The 24436-nt window shown below is 36.3% G+C and overlaps 1 protein-coding gene across 1 annotated transcript; it reads right to left on the bottom strand.

Moving 5' to 3' along the window:
- Positions 1–6142: 6142 nt before the first annotated feature.
- Positions 6143–22935, bottom strand: matr3l1.1 (matrin 3-like 1.1). Its single transcript, XM_052150305.1, has 22 exons — positions 22856–22935; positions 22276–22381; positions 21106–22149; positions 20105–20166; positions 14550–14588; positions 14412–14461; positions 14225–14328; positions 14029–14139; positions 13808–13933; positions 13532–13648; positions 13287–13411; positions 11948–12788; positions 11499–11586; positions 11272–11306; positions 11002–11133; positions 10688–10827; positions 10387–10588; positions 9313–9443; positions 8160–8283; positions 7822–7957; positions 7424–7545; positions 6143–7311 (listed from the first exon to the last, which is right to left on the bottom strand). The coding sequence occupies exons 3-22, from the start codon at positions 22030–22032 to the stop codon at positions 7285–7287; spliced, it is 3639 nt and encodes a 1212-aa protein (XP_052006265.1). The 5' UTR covers positions 22033–22149; positions 22276–22381; positions 22856–22935; the 3' UTR covers positions 6143–7284.
- Between the last annotated feature and the right edge of the window lie 1501 nt (positions 22936–24436).

The raw sequence follows: 24436 nt of genomic DNA, 5'->3' as shown, positions 1-24436 counted from the left end.
TAGCTTCACAGGTGGACTCAATATAAGAGTGTGGAAAAAAGGGTATAAATATCCAATCTTTGATATAGAACTAAATAAGTTCCCTAATACCTTACACAGCCAAAGCACATTCTTACCCCTGTCTGTAAAACGAGAAATAAATCATACATTAACATGAATAAAAGTTGCCCGCCTTGCTAGTAAAATCCTATTAACAAACACAACAAATGATGCACCAATAAATTCTGTAAAATTAAAATTTTTATATTTTTATTCTATATCCATTACATATATCACTGTGGCCATTAACAGCAAAACTTAAAACACAACAGCAAATACAAAAACAAAATAACAATTTGGAGACACAACAACAAATCATAAAAACAATGACAAATCCAACAACAACAACAACAACAACAAAAAACTATTCAGAAAACACAACACCAAATCTGGAAACAAAACTAGTCAGAAAAAAAATGACAAGTCAGAAAACACAAAAACAAATAAAAAGGGGTGGTACCATAGTGGAAAGGGCAGGGACCATAGCTTCTCACATGATTGGCTGTTCGGATGGTCCTTTATTCCTAAATGGTTCACTGTGATTATTTCCAAAATATTCACCGACTTATGCACTGAATCATTCAGAGTGCTTTCTGGTTCAATAAAACAGAAATGGGATATTTCAGAACACAGAAAACAAAAAGAGCGATTAAGATGCAATAGTCCACAAACTGCACTAAAACAACAGTGTCCCCAAGCATTCATTAAATTGACTAGTTCTAACATAACAAACAGCATATAAAAAATAAATAAAAAAAAAAACATTTATAATGTAGAAATGTTCTTTTAATAACCACGTTTGCTTTAAGAATGTGCATGTCAATTGAATGAACGCTTGGACACCACCGACGTTTAAGCACAGTTTGTGGACTTTTTAGATGGTCCCTTATACATCGTCTTCACTGTAGATGAATATCGGTTCTAAAACTTTATCCGCTCTGCTCTCTGTGTTCTTAAAAGATACTGAAACGGTTTTACTGAGTGAGAAACCTCTCTGAATGATTCAGTGTCTGTCAGTGACATTTTGGCATTTCTTTTTAAATAATCGCACAGGTGGAAACTGAACCAATAAGTCAAAAAGGACTAGATACCATCCACACAGCCAATCAGGTGAGAAGATATGGTACCAACCCTTTCCGTTTTGACTGAATTTTCGTTGTGTTTTCTGACTTGATGATGTGTTGTCTGACTTGTTCTTTTCTTTCTGTATTTGGCGTTGTGTTTTCTGATTTGTTCTTTTGTTTTGTTTCTATTTTCTGTTGTGTTTCAGGGTGTGCTGAGTGGCTCCAGCCAGTTCTCCTAAGCAACCAAATTGGCCTGGTTGCTAGGGAGGGTAGAGTCACATGGGATAACCTGGTTCTCGCTCCCAATGGGGCTCCTGGTAAGTTGTGCATGGATCACGGAGAGTAGCATGAGTCTCCACATGCTGTTTTACTGTTTCGCATTTCATGGCCACCGTAGTATATACATGCCTGGGAGATCATATCTTTTATAGGGTTTTATGGGATAAACATAGAGCTGAACAATTATGTCAAAAAAATAATTTCCCTTTGTATAGCAATTGTGGTTATTCTTTATTAATTCTAAAAACTTTGTGTGGGGCATCTTTGTCACAATTTCATGTATGCTACACATCCATAACAAGCTAAAAAATGTGTTTCTTCTCAGTGAGTATTGACGCTGACTACCACCCCTAGAGTCGCAAGTTCGAATCCAGGGTGTGCTGAGTGGCTCCAGCCAGGTCTCTTAGCAACCAAATTGGCCCGGTTGCTAAGGAGGGTAGAGTCACATGGGGTAACCTCCTTGTGGTCGTGATTAGTGGTTCTTGCTATCAATGGGGCTCATGGTAAGTTGTGCATGGATCGCGGAGAGTAGCTTGAGCCTCCACATGCTGTGAGTCTCCACGTGTCATGCACAATGAGCCACGTGATAAGATGCGTGGATTGACTGTCTCCTCCACCACCCGGATTGAGTAACCGTGCCACCAGGAGTACCTAGTAAGTGGTGGGAATTGGGCATGCCAAATTGGGGAGTAAATGGCTGACATACTTGATTGCAGTAAATCAAGGTATCACCATATTCACATTGGCCCTTCTAACAAAACAGTTCTTCAAAGTTTCATTACATATTAAACAAAGCAAGCAACCGACATCTGTGATAGTTTACACTGCTGAACCACTGCAAAACAAGCATAAATAGAAAATTGACATAACAGGACTAGACCTAAATGGAATGCTGTAATTGACCCTTTTCACAATTAGTTAATTATGGCAGCCCTGTTGTGGCAGTCAATTATTTATTCGAACAATTGTGCAGTTCTAAATGAACATGAACACTCTGGTGAGAAACAACCAAAACACATAAACAAGTGACCTTGGAAAAAACAGAGATAGTCATCAGCCCTAGAACGAGATCTAGGCTGTAAAAGCAGAGCAAAGTAGCATTGAGTAAAAACTCAAGCCACAAAACAAATGTCTGTAGTAGCAGATAGTAGACACTCAGCACTGCACAGGGCACCAGAACACCAACACTGACACTTAGTGCTAGAGAGCGCTGATACAGGTTTCCTTTCCAGCCTGAAAGTGATATTTACAGGGTTCGTACAGATGCTTCAAATTAAAATACAAGAATTTTCAAGGACTGTTTAAGCTTATTTTTATTTGTTTTCAAGGACTATGCTCGAGATGTCATTCAGCGCCTGTGCAGAACAGCTGGCTGACGTCTTCACCAACATTTTCAACCTCCCCTTGGCCCAGGCCATTGTCCCCACCTGCTTCAACAGCCACCATTGTACCAGTACCAAAACATGTTGCTGCAGTGGCCCTCAACGACTTCTGCCCCATTGCTCTTACTCCCATCATAGCAAAGTGTTTTGAGAGGCTGGTCCTCTCCCACCTGAAAACATGTCTGCCACCAACACTGGACCCATCAGTTCACCTACAAACCCAACAGTTCAACTGAGGATGCTATCGCCTCAGCTCTTCACACTGCCCTGGCTTACTTGGACAAAAACAACACGTATGTCAGGATGCTATTCATTGATTTCAGTTCTGCCTTCAATACTGTGATCCCATTCAAGCTGATCTCCAAGCTCACTGATTTTGGCATCAGCCGCTCCCTCTGCAACTGGACCTTGGACTTTCTCACTAACAGACTACAGTCTGTTAGGATCAGCAACCATAAATCCTCCACCTTCACTTTGAACACTTGTGCACCACAGGGCTGTGTGCTGAGTCCAATCCTCTACTCCCTCTTCACCCTCGACTGCATACCTGAGCATGGCTCCAACTCCATAATCAAGTTTGCAGATGACACCACGGTGGTAGGCCTGATCAGCGGCGACGATGAGACGGCCTACAGGGAAGAGGTACAGCACCTGGTAGTGTGGTGTGCCAACAACAATCTCACACTCAACACCCAGAAGACCAAGGAACTGATTGTGGACTACCGGCGGACTAGGAAGGGCCTCACACACACTCCCATCTATATTGATGGGGACGAAGTTGAGCGTGTGACAAGCTTCAAGTTCCTGGGAGTCCATATCTCTGAGAATCTTTCCTGGACCTACAACACCTCCCCACTTACTTCCTTAGGAAGCTAAGGAAAGCTCACCTATCCCCCCACATCCTGCTGAACTTTTAAGGCTGCACTATTGAAAGTATCCTAACAAACTGCATCACAGTCTGGTATGGCAACTGCACTGTCTCAGACCAGAAGGCACTCCAGCAGGTGGTGAAAACTGCCCGATACACCACTGATGTTCAGCTAACCTCCATAAAAGACATTCACAACAAACGCTACCTAAGGAGGGTGAGAAGCATTATCAAAGACACCTCTCATCCCAAGGGTAAACATTTTGTAACATGTTGACATACATTATTCCTAAAGGACAATTTGGCTGTTGTTCTTTCTTTTATTATATTTTTTTTTTTCATGAACGAAGCAGGTTAACACAAAGTTAATACTAACAAGGGTAAAATGGGTTACAACACCACATTTTGAGGGTTCAATCGGGTATAACACAAATATTTTTGTGTGAAAACAGTTCAAATGTGAATAACTAAAAATCACTATATGCATATTTAAGCAGACTCTTAACTTAAACCTTAAAAAGGATTTTCTACAACGTTTTGTATTTTAAATAAAAATGTTTTAACATTGATAAAACCAATAACATGAAATCAAGGGACAAACATTCTTTTTAAATTATTAAAATTATTAATAATAGTTTTTTTTAGCTTTTTTGCACACTTGTTAGCCATCCACTAATGATTTTATTAAAAATAAGTACAAAATATAAATATAAATATACAAAAAACTTAACATGTCATAGAAGTGGTGTACCAGAGGATGGAAACAAGGATTTTTTTCATACAATTAACAATTTCAAACATATTTTCAAAACAGTCAGTCAAGCCATTTCATATAATTATAGGTTAGGTTATAAAATTAAAAAAATAAATCTCTATTTGAAAGCTTTTTCATGACTATAAAAGTCAAGGGACATGTTTGTCAACATATTTTAATATTGACCCAAATGTTGTCAGAAATAACCTATTTTGTGAGACACAAAGCTTTCTTTACAGAAGAGGGCACTAGACGGCTCACAAAACTGAATCCTCCACTGATCTGCATTCAAATCATTCAAAACGTTTTGCATCTCATATAATTTTTTCACTCTGGAGAGTAAATTGTAATTAAAACTGATAGTGACAAGGATTCATACTTGTTAAATCCGCAACAGCATTATCAATAAAATATATATATTTAAAATCCTCCAGTAACACTTGATTTTGATTGGCCCATTCTGAACAGCACTGTTAAAAGTAACAGGTGCCACGTGACAACGCCGTCTATGCGCTATCTGCTTCGGACAGTGGTCTGTCGTCGTGTTTTTCCGAAAATAAATACGTTATTTATAAAATTATTTAAGCAATGTATTTTAAGATTTTCTATAATTCAAGAACTTTTTAAGCACCTTTTGGTAAAAATAGCTATTTTCAAGGGTGTTCCAGGACTTAAATTTGAAGAAGCCACACTCCAGTAATTCACGCACTTCAAGCACCTTGTAGGAACCCTGTATTTAACAAGACTTGATTTAAAATTAAGTATACACAACAAACATGGTAATCAATCTTATAATAATTCAAATGATCATGACATTCCCTCATTGAAAATTAAAGAATGCCTTTTAAATATCAGTTCCTAAATTGAATTGAGCGAGCAAAATGCAGAATAATAATTCAAATTTGAACTTAAAGGAGTGTTCACCCCCCCCCCCCCCCCAAAAAAAAATTCTCATCATTTACTATTCATATAAAAATAATATCTCAGCAGAATATTAAACTCCAGTTGTTTTAAGGTTTAATCGATGTCTTTTGAAGTGATCCAGTTGGATTTAGGTGAGAACAGACCAAAATATAACTCCTTTTCACTGTAAATCTCTCCTTGGCATCATGATATTAAGCTGTTACACTTCCTATAGCGCCATCTAGCGGTCTGCGCATGCGTCAAGCACTAGGAAGTGTAATCAAGCTTGACATCATGATTGTTCCTTGAGACTGCAATTGAAAGTTTTACAGTGAATTTTTAAAAAAATATTTTGGTATACCCAAAACCAGACACTTCTCACCCTAAATCATCTGGATCGCTACAGTAGGCATTGATTAAACAACTTGAGTCTGATGGATTATGTTTATGCTGATTTTACCTGCTTTTTTTTCAGCTTCAAGGCCTGATCAACATTCACTTGCATTGAAATTGTACCTAAAAACTGAAATATTCTTCTAATTATCATTGTTTGTGTTCAGAAGAAATACATTGGGAGAAGTTCCATTTTTGAGTCAACTGTTCCTTTAAAGTTGTTCAAATGAAATTAAAAGCAAAAAAAAAAAAAAAAATGGTTTCTATAAATGCTTTAAGTGTAGTTCTTAAGAACACATTTCATATTTCAGAATTAATTACACATAAACTTGATATCATATCCACAACATAAGGTATTTCCAGAAACATCCAATATGTTTACCACCTATGGAAATTTTTTAATGAATTCATACATTTGATTAGGCCATATTCAACTAGCTTTAATTTTCTGAACCAAGGTGGAAGAACATTATTCTAAAATGTATACCACTACGTTTTAGTACAATTACCCATAGAAGAGTCTGAGTTTCAAGGCCCAAGAAGAGGATCAGCAGAACAAAATCCAATATCAGATTTTCTTGAGTGTAGGGGAGTAACACCCTACAAAAGTAGGAATGAACGGTGAATACTTTCCATAAAAAAAAAAATAAAAAACAAACTAAACTTCTAGATCTTTTAATTACCCAGCACATCACCTATTTACAAGATCTGCAGTGGTGTGGAAGACAACTGAACGTTTGTTAAGGACCCACACAGAATAATACACAACCATATTTTTTTTTAAGGAAGCAGGCATACATTTGCATAATGAATATCTTATGAAAGTACACGATGGGTTGTCATCCTGCAAAAGAAAATATATTGAGCATTATGTCTAAAATTACGCTAACCTATATTACGTGTTAAAGATTTCAAATTCATTTTAAAGGCTACCGATTACAGTAAATATTTATTTGTATAAAAAAAAAAGACAGCAGTGGCAAAAAATGTTTGACTAACTTCAGCCAAGCAAGCTCTCCCCCCTTTCCAAGTCATAATTTGCAAGCTTGCCGTTTCACAGAACACTTTGTGGTTTAATGAAAGAAAACATCAAAATTAACATAATATAAGCAAACACATTATATTGACACTAGTTATGATTACATCATGCACACCACATAAACAGAGCATTTAAAGGGGGCCGCAATATTGGATTGTCTTAGAAACGGCATATTGCGGGTGGCAACAACCACCCGTAGTCCAATCAAAAAGCATCAAGAAACAAAAACGATTGAGAGTTGGATGGTTTTAGTTGTACAGAATCTATTCTCCCATTTATAAATATAATACATTGCAATGCAACAAAGAACATACCCTTTAGCTACAACAAGGAGTTTCAAATATTTAGTAAAATCACTTATGAGAGAAAGACATCTAGAAACATTCTATAAAGAAAACATTCTAAGCAATTTGAAAGTTTCAGTTATCAGTGGATTGAAATAGAAATATTTTATCACTTAAAATCGACAGTGTATATTACAAATGTAAATTAACTAAGGACACCATTATTTATTTATTTAGGTCTGTGAATAAATTCTGGATCATGCTGGTTGGCGTCAAAGTTTATCTAACTTTTTGCTCCATGTGTTCCTAAGAGAAAGAAAATAAGATGTGTCAGTCCAATATTTTTTTCATCACATTAAAAGAAAAAAACCAACAACTACTAAATACTCATGAAAGGAAGAATTAAATGAATGTTTACCTTTAGCTTTTGATGGTGCAAGGCAGTCCTGCAGTGTTCATTCTTGGCCTCTTCCTCGCTGGCATAGATGGCATTACACAAGCTGCAAAAGTAGCCCACCACAGGTCGAACAAACTCTGTCCCTGTTATTAAAGTGCCAAAAGGTCAGTGGAAACAAAAGGTTCTAGCCAATTAAATGTTTAGAGCATAGCTACAAATAAGATTCATTCACTACAGAAATTACAATGGATTTGTACGATTATGTTAATTGCCAAACCACAAAAAAAAAAAAAAAAAAAAATAATAATATTTCCATGTTTTTCATGACCGTGGGAGCCTTGTATAACTCTTTCAGGCTTGGGATTGTATCATGTTTTCAGAGGGAAGCAGCTCATTTGAGGGCTGTGAAACACTCTTACCCACTGGATTGTTCAACAGTGTCTGAGTTCCTGAACTGTCAGAATTTTCCACCATCATTTCTGTTCCGTCATCAGACGCATAAAGCTGCTTTTCATCCCCCTCCAAGTTGACACCTTGTTCATCATTCGAGGACTCCTAAAATCAGTGCAATTTATCATTGCACATAATGCTGCTTATCGAAGAACTGTATTGCTACAGTATAATTATATTTAATTCCTTGTTTAATTCCAGTGTAATTTCAGTAAAAGACATCTGTAGCAATCAAATTAGTCAATGTGTTCAAATGTCGTGGCAAAATTCCTGCCAAAAAGTGCCAAACCCAAATGCTGTCATTTACCTTGACATTCAGTGATTCTGACAGCTGGTCAGAAATATTGTTCTGTGTCTTGGATCCATCCTCTGCACCCTCTAACTCAGCAGTTGTTTGTACAGTTCCATCACTGGGCCTATGGAGAAAGTGCCTAGAAAACAATTGAAAAAATTGAAATTTTGAAATTCAGGAAACAACACCAACTGACAAACAAAGTTAGAATCAGATGAGATCCAAATAAGAAATAAGTACTGCGTGCTTCTTAAGGTGGCTTCAATGTTCGCAAGGGACACTTTTCACACTTTGCATTCACAAAGCAGAAGTCTTCATAGTTGGGTAAACTATGGTGGTGATCAGGAAGACCAGTAATAACTAGTGCCACTACAGTGTTCCTATTTGCACAAATTCTAAAAGAAAATGTGCAGATTCTGGTTTCCATGAATTTCCAAAAGATGCTGAACTTTGTATGAGCTTGGTGGGTTCAGGCAATTAAATGCAAAGATAACTCTGTAATTAAATGAGGAAGCACTTGTCTGTTGGCAGTGTTTTCAAGATGAGGACTTACAGTTCTGCAGTTGCTCAAAGGTGGAATTGTGTAACGCTTTAAAATTGGAGCTGTAATGTCATCGTTTCATTGGAATGATTACACATAACAACCAGGTTACAGGGTTAGAAGTCGGATGGAGTGGGACATGGGACTCTCCACTCCTTCGCATCCTCCCATCAGGTATTAATTTCACAAAGTACAACTCACAGATTTGTTAATGTGCCCTCTTTTTTGCATTTTTGCAATTTATGGCAACAGATTTGTAGATTGCTCCTTTAATACAAAAATATGTGCCTGCTGATTTAACCCACAACTTCAATAATTATTTATTTTTAATGACATAACTTCATATTCGTGCAGATAACCCCCGAAAACAACTTGTAGCCTTTGTTGAGTTTAGATTTAACCGCTGATGGACGATGCAGTCAACGTCTCCAAACGTAAAAGCAGGCAAAACTTTTAAGGACTGTGAAAACACATGCACCTCGGCAGCAGCCATATTTGCAATTACTGCATTATGATGACTTCTGCTTCATAAAAGCGGACATGGGAAAAGGCTCCATATGAACTACATAAACTCTAAATAATTGTTCTAGACACATTTTAGCAAGTGCAAAAATTATTTCCCAGTACCTTTTATTTAAATTGGTGTGTTTTGTAGACACTGCAATCTTAGGATGTTTTCCAGCTATTGTAATTTTATTCATGTTAGCCACAGCTACAACCTTTTCAGCATCGGAAGCATTTTCCATTTCAATCAGTCCCTGGAACAAAAGATAGTTAACAGATATTATTAATGAAACCACTGAATCTTTGCTAAAATGCACAATATATATGTGTGTCGGTTTATTTATTAACCAATGGCGTCCAACGGCGTGTTACTTTCCCTTACGTGTTGCAATGCTTAGAAAATCTGCATCACTGTATTTATCAGACAGTGGAAGGTTTCTGGAGAACTGCCATAAGCATTCAGACTTTTTAAGAGGCAAAACAATATGTCAGCTGACCTTTTATCAAGAGCAACTCTGTCGCATAGATGTTTTGCACCCAGAAGGTACTAGATACATATTCAGCTGAAAGCACAGACACGTGAAATCATATTAACGTGAAGGCAGGGCACAAAATTAACACCCGCCAAGCTCCAAAAGCGAATACAAATATGCAAGTAACAAGCCAGTTTGTCTCTAACTTAATTAGGAAATGCAACATTAAATGGTTCAAATCAAATCTGAAAAAAAGTTATTTTCTCGATTGTTTCAAAGTCTTCCCTGAAATATTGTTAGATTTATCATATATACTGATAAATCCACCACACAGGAAAAAAAATTAATTGCTTGTTTACACTTATTTTGGTGAGGCAGATGGCTTATTTTGGGCTTGTTTTCCAAGACCAGGTCGCTTGATTCTTTTGCAAGATCTGGCAAAACTGCAACTGGTATATCACCCACCCTTAGCACAGAGAACTTTTTATTTTAAAAATAACTATTCTTTTACTTCGCTCCCTCCAGTTACCATTTGAAAAGTAAGCCCCGGAATGCCTGAACTGGAATGAAGAAACACTGTTTCTGCTCAGAACGAACCAAAATGTAAATCATTTAGTTTCTGGTTCCTGACCAGAAGATTTCCTAAATTCACCCACCATTGACAAGTTTGGCAAAAAAAATTTTTTTGGGCCTTGTGTTATTCACAATTATTTCTTGATGTTACCTCCTCATCACTAGACGTTTGCACGACTGTGTCTATGGTGCTCTCCACTGGAGCCTCAGAACCTTCTTCAGAGCTCTTTATGGCCTCTTGAAGCATTCCTGAACTCTCCTCACAGGAAGTCTCAGAGTGTGAAAGCTCCTTGTCAATCTCTTCATCTTGTTCTTCACTTTCTACTTTCCCAAATTCAGAGTCAACACATTTCCTGGAATAGAATAATTCAAACATCATCTTCGTGTCTCACACATGACCTGTCATATCAGAATACTCGAGCACTAAGGAAAAACAATATCAATTTGGTTACCCTTGTTTCACTGAGGTGTATGTCTTTGACACAGTTATCCTCAAGATTCTGCCCCCTAGTTTAATTTTCTTCTTACTAGACTCAGCTTCAATTTTGGCAGTGTCGGTAGAATTCACCATCTCAATTAATGCCTTCTCCACCTGCAATTAAAGCAAGATTAAAACAGTTTTAGTGCCCAACTCCTGCATGTATCATGCAGACAAATCAAACCAGGTGTTAGCAGTGTCTAAAACGTTTTGTGACCCGATAGTTAAAAACAAAATTCAGAGGTAGTGACCACGTCGCATTTGTAGTGTAAATGCTTCCATCTTTACCTTTCCATTATTGCGAACCAGACAACAGTCCAGTACATCTCCATATTTTTTCCCGATGTTTAGCAAATCAATTTCAGTATACTTTTTAGCAACAGGAAAAGCAGTGACCTCAAGAACTTTTCCAAACTTTTCCTAAAAAATGTAATGCAAATAAAAAAAAAAAGAGAAAGAACTCAAAATAATGTTAGGTAATATACAAACATCACAACTTTCTTTGCATTTGCTGCATATAAACACACTTACAAACTTTGAAGGGATAAACAGACTGACCTCAGAGCTTGAAACCAAGATCTCTTGGTCATCACCTAAAATAAAAATGGAAATAGTTAAATCATACAAGTACTCAATTATCTTGGAATTGACTTGAATTATAACGTGTGTATTGACTAAATATAAACAATAAATAATTACTTTAAAAAAAATATTCAGCAGAAAATTATTGCTATTATTGATGCATTTTTTTTAACAGTTTAATATGAACTGCGTAAAAGAAATACCTTGTTCGGTCACATGATCTTTTCCAACTTCCTCAAATTCGTCTAAGGTGACATGATTCTCAAGATTCTCTGGAAATTTTGCCACTTCCTAAAGAAACAGAGGGTGGATCTTTTTTTTCACTTCTTTAAATATAGAATTAAATAATGAATACAATTGGGTGAGACTGCTAAACAAAATATTTAAATTATTGTATAAATATCTATTGAATTAATATGTTGCCATGTGTTGTAGTTTATGATTTTTTTTTGTGCTAAACGAGGAAAGAAAAAGGGATCAGAGCGAAGGATCAGGAAAGGACTCAAACTAAACTCAAACTTGTCACATGCATGAGCACAACAGCTCAAACATGCTAACTGCTAGAACACAACTCAGACATTACATAATTTTTGATTTGCTGATTTCCCAAAAACAAACTGAGAAGTTAACAGTTACTTTTAATTGTGTTTACCTCTTCAATCACCACTGTTTGATCTTTTTGTGCTTCTTGTTCTTGTTTAAGCTCTTGGGCTTCCTTAAAATCACTTGATCCACTTGTAGTTGTAGCATTTGGTAGAGGCTCAGATGTCTCTGAATGTACGTTTGATACGGCCATGCCTGAAGGTATAGTTTGGTCTTTAGACTGTTCCACACCTGGCATGTCCTCTGATGTTTCCGGTTCATTTGTATATACTGAGGCATCCTGTGCCTGATCCTCTGGTTCAGCATCTTCTGCAAGCTCATCATCTTCTGAGATCAGTGCTTCACCATCATCTGCTATCACCGCCACTCCTTCAAGATCACCATCCTCGTCCATGGTGTCGGACTGATCATTGGCATCATCTTCCATTGTGTCGGACTGATCCTTCGTTTCATCTTCCATGGTGTTGGACTGATCCTTCATATCATCTTCCATGTTGTCGGACTGATCCTTGCTATTATCCTCCATAGTATCAGACTGATTCTTGTTATCATTAATCTCCTCTTTGATCTTCTCCTTTGCACTCTCCTCTGTTTTTTTGCCTTGGTCTTTTGAAGGAGACTTTCTGGAATGAGATTTGGAAGAGCTGTCCCGTCTAGAGCTCTCCCGCCTAGAGCTCTCCTTAGTTCTCTCCCTAGAGCGTCGTCTGTTATCTTGTTTTTTAGAGTCGTAACTCCTGCGAGACCTGCTCCTCTCTCGTGAGGATCTTCGTTTGGGGCTGGGAGAGACTTTTCGAGAACTGTGGAATCTCCTTTGCGGGCTTGCACTCCTCCTCCTTCTTCTGTTACTGCTTTTAGATATTGGTGATATTTCTTTTTTGTCACCTGTTTCACTAGATAATGAAGAAAGATATCAAACATGCAATGATGTTAAGCAGCAGAAAAAAACGAAACTAAAATGAACATTGAATTAAAGATGAAGTGTGTCATTTCTGCACCACTAGCGTCACAAAACGGAATTACAAAAATAATGACTGTTTTTAGACAGGTCTTTCCCAGACACTCCCCATTGTCTGCCGGACACTCCATTTGTCATATACTGATGGTCTCTTTTTAGGGGACTCAACCAACAATTGGTTTGCTTATAGTTGTCTCTGCATATTAAAGACCCCATAAAATCAAAATGTTAAATTATGGCTTTTAGTCTTTTATTGTGGCTTTTAATATTTATTAGCTTTGATACAAAAATGTTCAGTCTGCACATGTTGAGCCATGTAAAGAGTCTTTTTAAGCTGGGAAGGTAAACAAAATTACACACATCATCTTTAATAAATAAATTTGAACAGAATATTTTCGTATAACTGTACATAGGACCAGCAAAAAAGATTTACCCAAGCGTCTTGTACTCAGATGAGAAGCAAACATTTATGGTTTTGCCTTTTAATTTAAGTGAATTGGTTGAATAATGCTCCACCAATTTTTTAGCCTCCTGCGGATTGGCCATTTCAACATAACCCTGTAAAGAATTATTGAATCTTTAATGCACTATATAGGTGATTGAAGATCAAGAACATGGCATGAGAATTAGTGATAAGAAATATTTGCAAGATTTAATGTGATTTAATAGTTTGGCTACCCGGCTTGGTAAAAACAAGGAATGCTTTACTGATCCGAAACGCTTAGCAATGGCTATCAACTCGGAGCTTATGCCTTCCCCAACAGGTAACGGCGAAAAGCTCACTACACAGGAACTCTGAAACACACAAATATACAAGATATCATTCAATCTCTATTATTGGGACAGATCTAAAATGAAAACTGAAATAAAGCAAATTGACGCAAACATCTTTTCTCTATTTCCGGATGTTGAGCATTTAAAGTAAAATGTATCAATTTAATGAGCATTATTCACCTGTAAAAAACTGGACGCTGCAGACAGAGTAAATTCTAGAAGTTGTCCTTTGATCCTCAAGGGGTTGAGTAAAAAGTATCTCACTATATCATCTGCCTGTTCTGCAGATCCCATTTCCGTGAAAGCCTACAAGTATTTAAGTATTTATGGACAATAAATAACATGAAAATGTATTATACCCTATTTAAGTGATTTAACGATAAAAAAATAACATGCCATACCAGTCTTGGAAACATAATCATTCTGACAATCGGTCCAAACTGACCAAGCAACTTCTTCAGGTATTTTTCATCCACTTCATCCGTTTCGAACTTTATACACACCACTTTGCACTGTATTCAATTATATTAAAATTATTTCATTTATAGAATAAAAACATTTACAGCAGAAAGCAAACAGAAAATGACAAAAACTGACCCTCTCTTCTGTTTTCTTCTGGTTATTGCTGGACGATTCATTTTTAATGCTCGACAATCCACTTCTGCTGCCTGATAATCTATTTCTACTGCCTGATGTTCCACCTTAGAAGAAACACAACAAAGTAAAAATACAAGAATGTGTCCAGAGAATGCTTAAATAACTATAAAAAAGATAAAGTCTTTACCTCGTCCCTGTGTGGCTCTAGGCTGTGAAATTTCAGGAACAAGCTCATTCCTGTTAAAATGTATAAATTTAGCATGTGAAATAAAATGAATAGAAATGTGCTTTTTTTAATTAATTATATTATGGGGAATCACTCTACCTTCGAGCAGACTGGACACTTTGATCCCATTCTGGATACCTAATGACAAGCACAGTGGTGTAAAACTTGGCTGAATATATACATTCCACATTATTAAACATCAATGAGAAGAAAAAAAAACGTATATAAAAATATCTACTCCAGAATAAAATGTGTTTAAACCTGTGGTTCTCAAAGCGTGGGGCGCGCCCCCTAGGTTAGGTATTGTAATGGGGTGTGGAAGACTGGCCCGTTCTCAAAACTCTTTCACTTTCACACATTCAACAAAAATAATGACAGTGAACACAAGAAACAATGTGCGCAAATTCTTTTCATCTGCCTTTTCTCCTGCCTTGTTTAAAATTTCACCTGGCACCGCAGCTCTCGACAGCCCAAAGCTTTCATGATCTCAGGCGCGCTCGCAACGCTTATGTAAACAAGCCGTTCTGGAGTGCGTGCAAGTTTCAAATGGGTGAAGAGGGGATTTAACTCTTAAATTTCGGTATGTTCACTTTCATATGACTTCAGAAGAATTTACAGTTGAAGTCAAAAGTTTACATGCAATTAGTTTGAAGTAATTAAAACTATTTTTTTTAACCACACCACAGATTTCATATTAGCAAACTATAGTTTTGGCGAGTCGTATAGGACATCTACTTTGTGCATGACATGAGTAATTTTTCCAAAAATGGTTTACAGACAGATTGTTTCACTTTTAATTGACTATATCACAATTCCAGTGGGTCAGAAGTTTACATACACCAAGTTAACTGTGCCTTTAAGCAGCTTGGAAAATTCCAGAAAATTATGTCAAGCCTTTAGGCAATTCGATTCTGATAGGCTATTGGAGTCAATCGGAGGTCTACCTGTGGATGTATTTAAACGTCTACCTTCAAACTCATTGCCTCTTTGCTTGACATCATGGGAAAATCAAAAGAAATCAGTCAAGACCTCATAAAAACAATTGTGGACCTCAACAAGTCTGGTTCATCCTTGGGAGCAATTTGAAACGCCTGAAGGTACCACGTTCAAACAAATGTACGCAAGTATAAATACCATGGCGCCACACAACCATCATATCACTCAGGAAGGAGATGCATTCTGTCTCCTAGAGATTAGCGTAGTTTGGTGCAAAAAGTGCAAATCAATCCCAGAACAACAGCAAAGGGCCTTGTGAAGATGCTGGAGGAAACGGGTAGACAAGTATTGATATCCACAGTAAAACAAGTCATATATCGACATAACCTGCTCAGCAAGAAGCCACTATTCAAAAACTGCCAGAATACTGTCTGGAAGATTTTACTTTTTGGAAAAATATCATCTGGTCTGACAACAAAATTTTAACTGTTTGACCATAATGACCATCGTTATGTTTAGTGGAAAAAAAGTGAGGCTTGCAAGCCAAAGAACACCATCCCAACCGTGAAGCAAGGGGGTGGAAACATCATGTTGTGGGGTGCTTTGCTGCAGGAAGGACTGGTGCACTTCTAGATGGCATCATGAGGAAGGAAAATTATGTGGATATATTGAAGCAACATCTCAAGACATCAGCCAGGAAGTTAAAGCTTGTCACAAACGGGTCTTCCAAATGGACAATGACCCCAAGTACCTCCAAATTTGTGGCAAAATGGCTTAAGGATGAATGGCTTAAGGCTGAAAAAGTGCATAGACAGCACTGTCAAGTGATACTTGTTACTTTTTTAGCACTGGCCAGGATGGGCCAATCACAGTTGTTTAATATTACTGGATGAAGGTTATTAAAATACTTTCATACAGACTGCTGATTCTTATTTCAATTCACATATTTGAATCCTTGCAATAAAACTTTAACTTGAGATAAAACTTTCTGATAGTTAATTGCGGATGAATGGAGAATTTGTTTTTCTGAGCGGCCAAGTGCCCCTGGAGGAAGAAAACTTAGTGTCTCATGAAATACTACAGTTTTTGGCTGACAACAGTGCAATTTGCAATGTGTTCATGCCCAGAGGTTGCTCCTGCAGCATTATCACTTTTTATTATTTTTGAAAGTATATAGGCATAATTATTTATTTTTATATATTTATGTAACAAAACGTATTCACAAAATAACAGAACAACCTAGTGATGTAAGTTCATAATTTAGTGAAGAGTAACTTTCAGTTTTCATTGTATTTTAAAACAAGAAAATGTAGTTCAATCTTTTAAAAGCTTTTTTCCAGTAGAAAGGTGAAACACTATTTTATTTTCAAACATTGTAGATTAGATTTTTTAAATCTAAAGTTTTTCTTGTTTAAAAGGGGAATGTGAACCAAAAACATTGAGAACCACTGGTTTAAACTGAGCCTGCTGTATCTAGATTGTGCTAGTCTAGCAGTATCAGTTCAGAAACAAATATCAAACAAATAATAGGAGCTGCCTGTTGTTTTCAAAAGTTACCGCATTTACATTTATATAATTTTCTGATTAAACTCCATAATCTGGTTAAGATTTTATTCTAGAAAAAAGAGGTATACATGCTCCACAGGTATTGGAAATTTCCTGTGTAAATGTCATTCAGCAAATTACAACAAAACTATGACATGTACATTCTTTTATCAATATTTTATCCATTAAACACTGGAGATGCTGCATAATGGCATAAAAGTAATATAACTAATTCTTATTCATGCCCTTGTTAACTCCTTACACAAGGCACAATTAATTGCAAAATGATAAATCAGAATATAAAGAATTTGTCTGTATAATGACTTTGTTTTATGTTATTTTTTTTTAGAACTTAGAACTTTTTACTTGATAGATATACCACCTGACATTTTTAAAATCACTTTTTTTTTTTTAAATGGTATGAACATTTTTCAAAATCATACAACTAGCATGAATATTATATTGCTAAGAACCTGGCATATGCATTTTAAACTATATTATTTTATATGTGAAGATATTTCCCTTTCTTTAACTTGGACAACCTTATTCATCATTTTATCATGCAGCACCCAGAATATTTGTCTGGATGAGCGCAGAAATAAATATTATGTTACAGTGGTTATTTTGAATAAGCTGTTTAAGGTGACATAAATTTCAAATTATTATACACCTATGTCAGCTGTTTTTTTTGTTTTTGTTTTGTTTTTTAAGATTTCTAGGGATAAAAAACAAAAAAGAACAGTGGCTTATTCAAGTTAACACATTGACATGACACATACAGAATTGGAATAACAAACAAATTAAAAAATACTTGGATTATCTTGTGCACGTTCAGTAAACATGGTCATTGGAAGAATAAAAAAAACAATGACTTCTCAATATGGATGCACTGAATTTCGTCAGCCGAACTATAGATACTACTTTTCGGCCAAAAACTTTGAAGATAAACTGCTGCTTTAAAATCTGGTAACAACAAAACACTCACATGGTGAAAAATCTTAGTTTATATTAAACATCAAAGTCCACATGTTGTTCATTTAGTTTAGTAATGTCGTTTCATAAGAAGAAATGGGGCTGAATGAATTATTAGTAAAAGGGACTGATGACATTACAATAATATACTTGTCTTTTTGTAGTCATACAGCAGTTCACAAAATAATCAAGACATGCATTGTTGTAATTTGTGGGGAAAATGCTTATGATGCTAACCCTAACCCAAAATTCTCTTAGTAGATTTTTAGACATGCCAATTTTAATAAAGTTTAATTAATTAGACAAACTAGTTTAGATGGTGAACAGCTCTGTGCTTTATCACTGATTTAATGACTCACTCAAAACACATAAAAGACGTTCATTTGCTGCAATCTACTGGTTAAGGTTTGATTTAAAAAATGTATCACTAAATGAATCTTTTTGGTAAATTCAAAAGACTCTAAAGTTAATGATTGACAGAGAAACATCATAGAGTTAATTCACTCCACTAAATGACTGATTCGTGTTTTATAATTTTTGTTAATAAATGGATAAAAATAGAAATGATAAAGACAGATAAAACATATTGAAAATAAATAGACAGTTACAATAATATGTCGTTTGTCTATATTCATCAAGCATTTTTGGTTATTGATATAACTTAATTTTTATTACAAAACAATATTCCATATAAATATTAATTTGCTAGCAACAGAGTGAAATACATTAAATGTGCACATATTAATAAGCCCAAAGTATACTTCGATCAGACGTGTGATGCAAATTTCATCATCAGCAGACTGCTCGAGCACTGAATGCATGCAGCCCAATTTTTCTAACCATGCAGGCGCACATGCGCCTGGAATAATTTGCACAAATTAGTGGATCCACAAGGTGACATTACTCTCATTTGAGCCATTGTTGTCACGAAGAAACACTAGAAGACATAATCACCAATAAATAACAGGAGCAAATGTAAAAACAACAACAGTAGATTTGCACATCAAGAGTGTGTGTGTGAGGAGGTCAGGAGATACCTGCATAAGTATAACTAGAGTCTGAAGGAATATAAAGACATCTGAGGTCTAATCTCCTGAGGAGAAATTGTTCGGCGTCTCATAGCAGTCGTAGCATGTATGCGCTCATGTTCGAATGCATGCAGACGCTGAGCGTTCACATCAAAATAGAAGTACAGTTTGGGCTTTAGTGTCATTGTGGGATCCCTATGACTGAAATCCTAGAAACGCCTCTGACTGTAAAGCTCCAATATGACAATAAAGAAACATAAAATCACCATAAAAATAGCCCACATGACTCATGCATTATATTCAATGTCTGTTGAAGCCATTCAATAGTTTTATTAATTCAACAGCCGCATTTAATAAGTAAATATACAGTCTGCGTGTGCTGCAAACTTCAGTGAATGAACGCTACTTTTTTGTTGACATTACACTTGCACAAATTGTGATGCACTTCTATTTTCAGGACAGCGTCTAGCAATATGAGAGTTCTCCAATTTAACTCCATCTCACATGTAGATGCTTTATAGTTTGGTTCACTTAGTACATGCATTGACAATGGCACCGAAGTACAATTTCACCAGTGTAGCATATTAAAACTACTGTGAACTAACCAACAGACCGAAATTCGAGTGCCCCCGCCAAAAAAAAAAGACAGAGGGTTTTAAAGTTAAGAAATTACAACAACTAAATTGTATTATTGTATAATATAACTACATAATTATAACCAATAATAATAATATATTACAAATTAAAATAGTAAAATTGACTGAGTGATGTGATATCCCAAAACTGAAGTGAACCAGAGATCCACAAAAGAATCCATTCCACATTCCAGGTCAACATACAATGTGAAATGTTTCGTTTTTTTGTTGTTTTTTTAATGCTGCATTATCCAGTAGAGCAATTAGCAATAAAGTTTATTTTAATAGGCTTGTACATTTTATGTAATTATTTTCTGTTTCTATATCTATTTAATCATTTAATGTGTAGAAAAAGTACTTTTGGTGCATCCTTATAAATAACATTAAGAACTGAATTATTTCAAACAAAGTCTAATATAAAATATTCATTTTTGGATTTGGTTTTCAGCCCAGCCAAGAATTTTCATTTTGGTGCATCACTACTTCACAAGGAAGTTGAAGAACAAAGCTGAACAAAACTAAACTGAAGATGACTTACTTTTCCACAAGACTGAGTTGACTGTTAGCATGTTGAGCTCCTTTTATATGCACAGACCAGTCCTATAACAGGAGAATCACCTTTATTTAAAAACTTAACTCTCAATATTCATTCATAACTAAAGCATTCAAATCTTTAATATAAAACCTATAGTACACAGTCCATATAAAGTCCATGTCTATTTGATTAGAAAATACTTGTATATTTATATATAAAAAAAGTCATATGCACAGTTGTGAAAAGCAGATTTCATAGTGAGAAACCACCGGATCTCCAATTGCAGAATTGTGCAAATTCAAATTAAAGGTGCTAAAAGCGATATTAGCCATTTTGGAATCATTCTCGTCATTTGCTCACCCTCATGTTATTTCAAACCCACATGACTTCCATTCTTCTGTAGAAGACAAAAGAAGAAATTCTGAAAAATATATTTATGCTGCTCTTTCCCATACAACAAAAACCATACAGTAATTAGTGGGTGTCAAGCTCCAAAAATGACAACAACAAAAAAGCCAATAAACCACATTCACTATATTCTTCCTAAGCAATACAATATCTTTTTGTGAGATAGAGACAAAATTTAGGTTATTCACTTTTTTTTAGGTTTGCCATCAATGCCATCAAACAGCATTGATTCTTGTGCCTCATAACAAAACACAGTTTGAAAGTTTCAATATACAGTCCAAATTTACATTTTCAGTCTGTCTTTATAAGACCACTTTTCTGTCCCTCTCTGCTTTCATTGTTAGAAAAATAGCAACATTAATTTTTTTTTTATTTAAATCTAGTATTCCACAAAGACATATGGGTTTGGAATGACATGACGGTGAGTAAAGGATGAAAGAAATTAAACATTTTGGGTGAAATATTACTTTAATATATCATAACACATGCTGCTTTGACTTACCTGATATGCCATAATGTTCATGTGTATTTTCACTGAAAAAAGTCTGGTAAATAGCTGGTAAGGCAGGATCTGTGAGAGTAAAAAGGCTACTTACCTTGAAAGAGAGAACAGTGATTTCACAAAGTACACACTCATAGGGAAACATTGGTGGATTTTTTCCATGGAAGTCTGACGCCTCCTTCTTGTTAGGCACTTTATGAACCATCTCTGTCCTCCAGTGATGAGAATGTTGATTGCTGTCTCTGCTGGACAAGTGTGAAGGTTGAATGGCATTTCTGCTGGACAGAAGTGAGGGAATACCGATGTCTCTGCTGGACAGGTGTGAGGACTGACTGACATCTCTACTGGAAGGTTGTGAGGGTTGACTGTTGGCTCTGCTGTACAGATGTGAAGGTTGACTGTCCTCTCTGCTGTAGTTTGAATAAGACTGCGAGGCAACAGATGTTTTCTGCCTTGATTGTTCTGCAGCAAAAGGTGCTTTATCAAAATAAAACTCTTTGTCTTTCAGATGGTTGTACTCAATCACAAAGTTTGATTCAGAACTGGTGTAGGAGCGTGTTGGTAAGCCGGTTTTCTGGACATTTCCCCATGGGTCTTCCCAAGTCGGAACTTGCTCTCGATGATATGACTGACGGACGGGGAAATCAAACGGATACTCAACCGGCTGAGTGTGGCTCCTATCCTCCCAGGAGCGAGCTGATGAACCAGACCTAGATGATGAAGTGTTGACTGTTTTCTTCTTCTTGATCTCTGCAAGCAGGTCAGGAAGCGTCTCGGCTGTGATGAGATGTTCAGGGAGATCGGCGAGAGATTTAAGGTCCTCAGCATCCAGTCCGCAGCTGTGCAGAAAGGACAAAGCCTTACCAGTTGGAAGGACAGGTGCTTCAGAAGAAGATGGAGTATGCTCTGAAGATGTGGTTCTAATTCTTGACCTGTAAGCGCTGGACTCTCGGGGATACATGCATTGTGAGTCAGAGTACATATTATCAGGTGGATTTCGGTATGTCTGATTATAAGACATGTTCGAAAGTCAAAGTTCCAAGAAAATTGGATGACAACGAATCCAGAGATGACCAGGTTTAAGGGACCTTACTAGCACTGCCAAGCAAACCAGATCTGTGCAATGTTTGATGAATACCTGTCAAAAAGATGGTGAACAAGGAGATTGTTTTCTCCTTATACTGATTTTATAATATTGAAGAGATCATGCTCAGGTGGAAATCTACCAGTGAATCCAATGAAGCGTCACTTTGATCACTCTTACCTTGAGATGAGAAATCAAAGAATTCACACTTTTGGGATGTGCCGCAATGTCAGTGGTTTTATTAAACTTCAGCACCAGAAATAGGGACACAAGCTGGTAAATATTGCTGGAGAAACATTAATAGATGCGTTGGTGACACATAGAATTGTCTATGAACTTTTCAACATCACGAATTTAGGCTAAAATATGGTCTATAGGAATATGTAAACAGGTTCTGTGACAGTTGACCATTCTGAAAACCTTTTTGTCCTTCACTAGTTAATTTTAAATGGTCCAACGGCGTGACAACTGGATTTTCAAAGAACAAATGCTTCATATCAATTAATATGAAGTTATAAAAACTAAATGTATAGTAATTATGTTACAAATTTGGAAAAATTGCCTCAACTGTTAACGGTGACGTTTAATTTGAGATTAATCGTTTTGTAAGACTTGCTTTGGTCAATCGCCGTGTTTAGGCTTCATGCTAACCGTCATATTACCGCTAACGCAATAATGGTCTGACTATCAGCTATCACTAACTTATAGATATTGTGTAGGCATTAACAATCATGTATTTATCTTCAGAAATATAACTTACCAACACAAGCTGAAGTAAAAGATCACTGAAGTACAGCAGCTGTAGCGGTCTTTTTCTTTCAACCGTTTTCTTTCAACCGGATGTTGCAAATTAAAAGTCCCCACCACAGACATCTTGTTCGTACCTTATTCACACTAGCGCCATCTTTGACTTATTATGGGAATGCCAAGGAGGGACAGTCTCTTCAATGGCACGAACGGTATAAATCTGTATAAAGCTCCTAGATCACATCTGATTTTCCACAAATCCTGTTGTCTATTGTTCTTTGTATACTGAATGTTCTTGGCCAGATATTTCATCAATGTTTAGTCAGACGGACAATCCAAAAGCACTTTAAGCTGCAGTACAGCCCATTGAAGAGACTTCAAGTATATGCTGCACAGCCTCGTTGTCGTTCCCATTAAAAATCAAAGATGGCGCTGGCGTGAATAAAGTGGACTATATTTAGCAAGAACAATATTTCATTATGACCAGTTGATTAATGTTATAACATTGGGAGTTGATTGGGCTATTGGGCTTGAGCTGTGTTGCAATGATAGGAAGATAATTATTTTGAATGTATATATGCCATACGAGTGCATACAAAATGAGGATGAGTACCTCAGTAGATTGGCATTTATTATGTCCTTTATACTGGACCATTCTTCTACCTGCATCTATGTCGTTGGTGACATGAATGCTGATGTAACTGATGCCAACTCTTTATTTGGTAATCATTTAATGCAGTTTTGTACAGATGGTGGATTGATTTTATCTAGCAAGGCACTATTGCCAAATACTTATATCAGCGAGGCTTGGCATTCCACTTCCTGGCTAGACCACTGCGTTTGTACAGTGGATGCCCATGACTCCATCGATATGATGAAGATTGATTATGATCTGGCTACAATGGATACGGCCTACCTGTGGTGTCGTTATAAGCAAAGCAGCATTAGAAAACTTATAGTGGCTTATAATGACAGCATGAGGCTGCTGCTGAGAGCTCCAAGAAGCTCCAGTGCAAGTCATATGTTTGTCAGTATCGGGGTACCTACCTGCTTTGCTGTTTTACGGAATCTTATGTATAAATTTATGTGTAGGGTATCTGAGTCAGAAAATGACTTAATGTTTTGGCTAACCCTGTACGTAGTTCTGTCAGATTTTCTTCCAGACTGTGGAACCATTGGCGAACATGTCTGTATATTATTCACTGAACATTATGGAAGGCTTTGTATTTTTATATGTATGTACGTGTATATGTATGTATGAGTGTTGGTATGTGTATGTATGTAGATTTATATATATGTGTGTATATATATATATTTTGTGTATGTTTTTATTGTGATATGGATCCTCCTGGGTCTGAAATAAAAAGTTTTCTTCTTCTTCATTACAACACAAACGCATTTCTGAAATAACTTCCATTTCAACACACTGAGATCCTCTCTAACAAATATGTACCATGGTAACATTAGTTTATGTAAAAATATCATTATTACCGCAATAAAATAGTGTTAACTTTGTTTTCACCACTACGGTCATGAAAAAATATTTTAAAAAGCTTCTTAAAAAACAAAAAAACAATTATAGAATCCATATTAT

This window comes from Xyrauchen texanus, chromosome 19 (assembly GCF_025860055.1).
Source record: "Xyrauchen texanus isolate HMW12.3.18 chromosome 19, RBS_HiC_50CHRs, whole genome shotgun sequence".
Classification (NCBI taxonomy): domain Eukaryota; kingdom Metazoa; phylum Chordata; class Actinopteri; order Cypriniformes; family Catostomidae; genus Xyrauchen; species Xyrauchen texanus.
The sequence above is the reverse complement of the archived record's forward strand: the minus strand, read 5'-3'. Positions and strand labels throughout refer to the sequence as shown.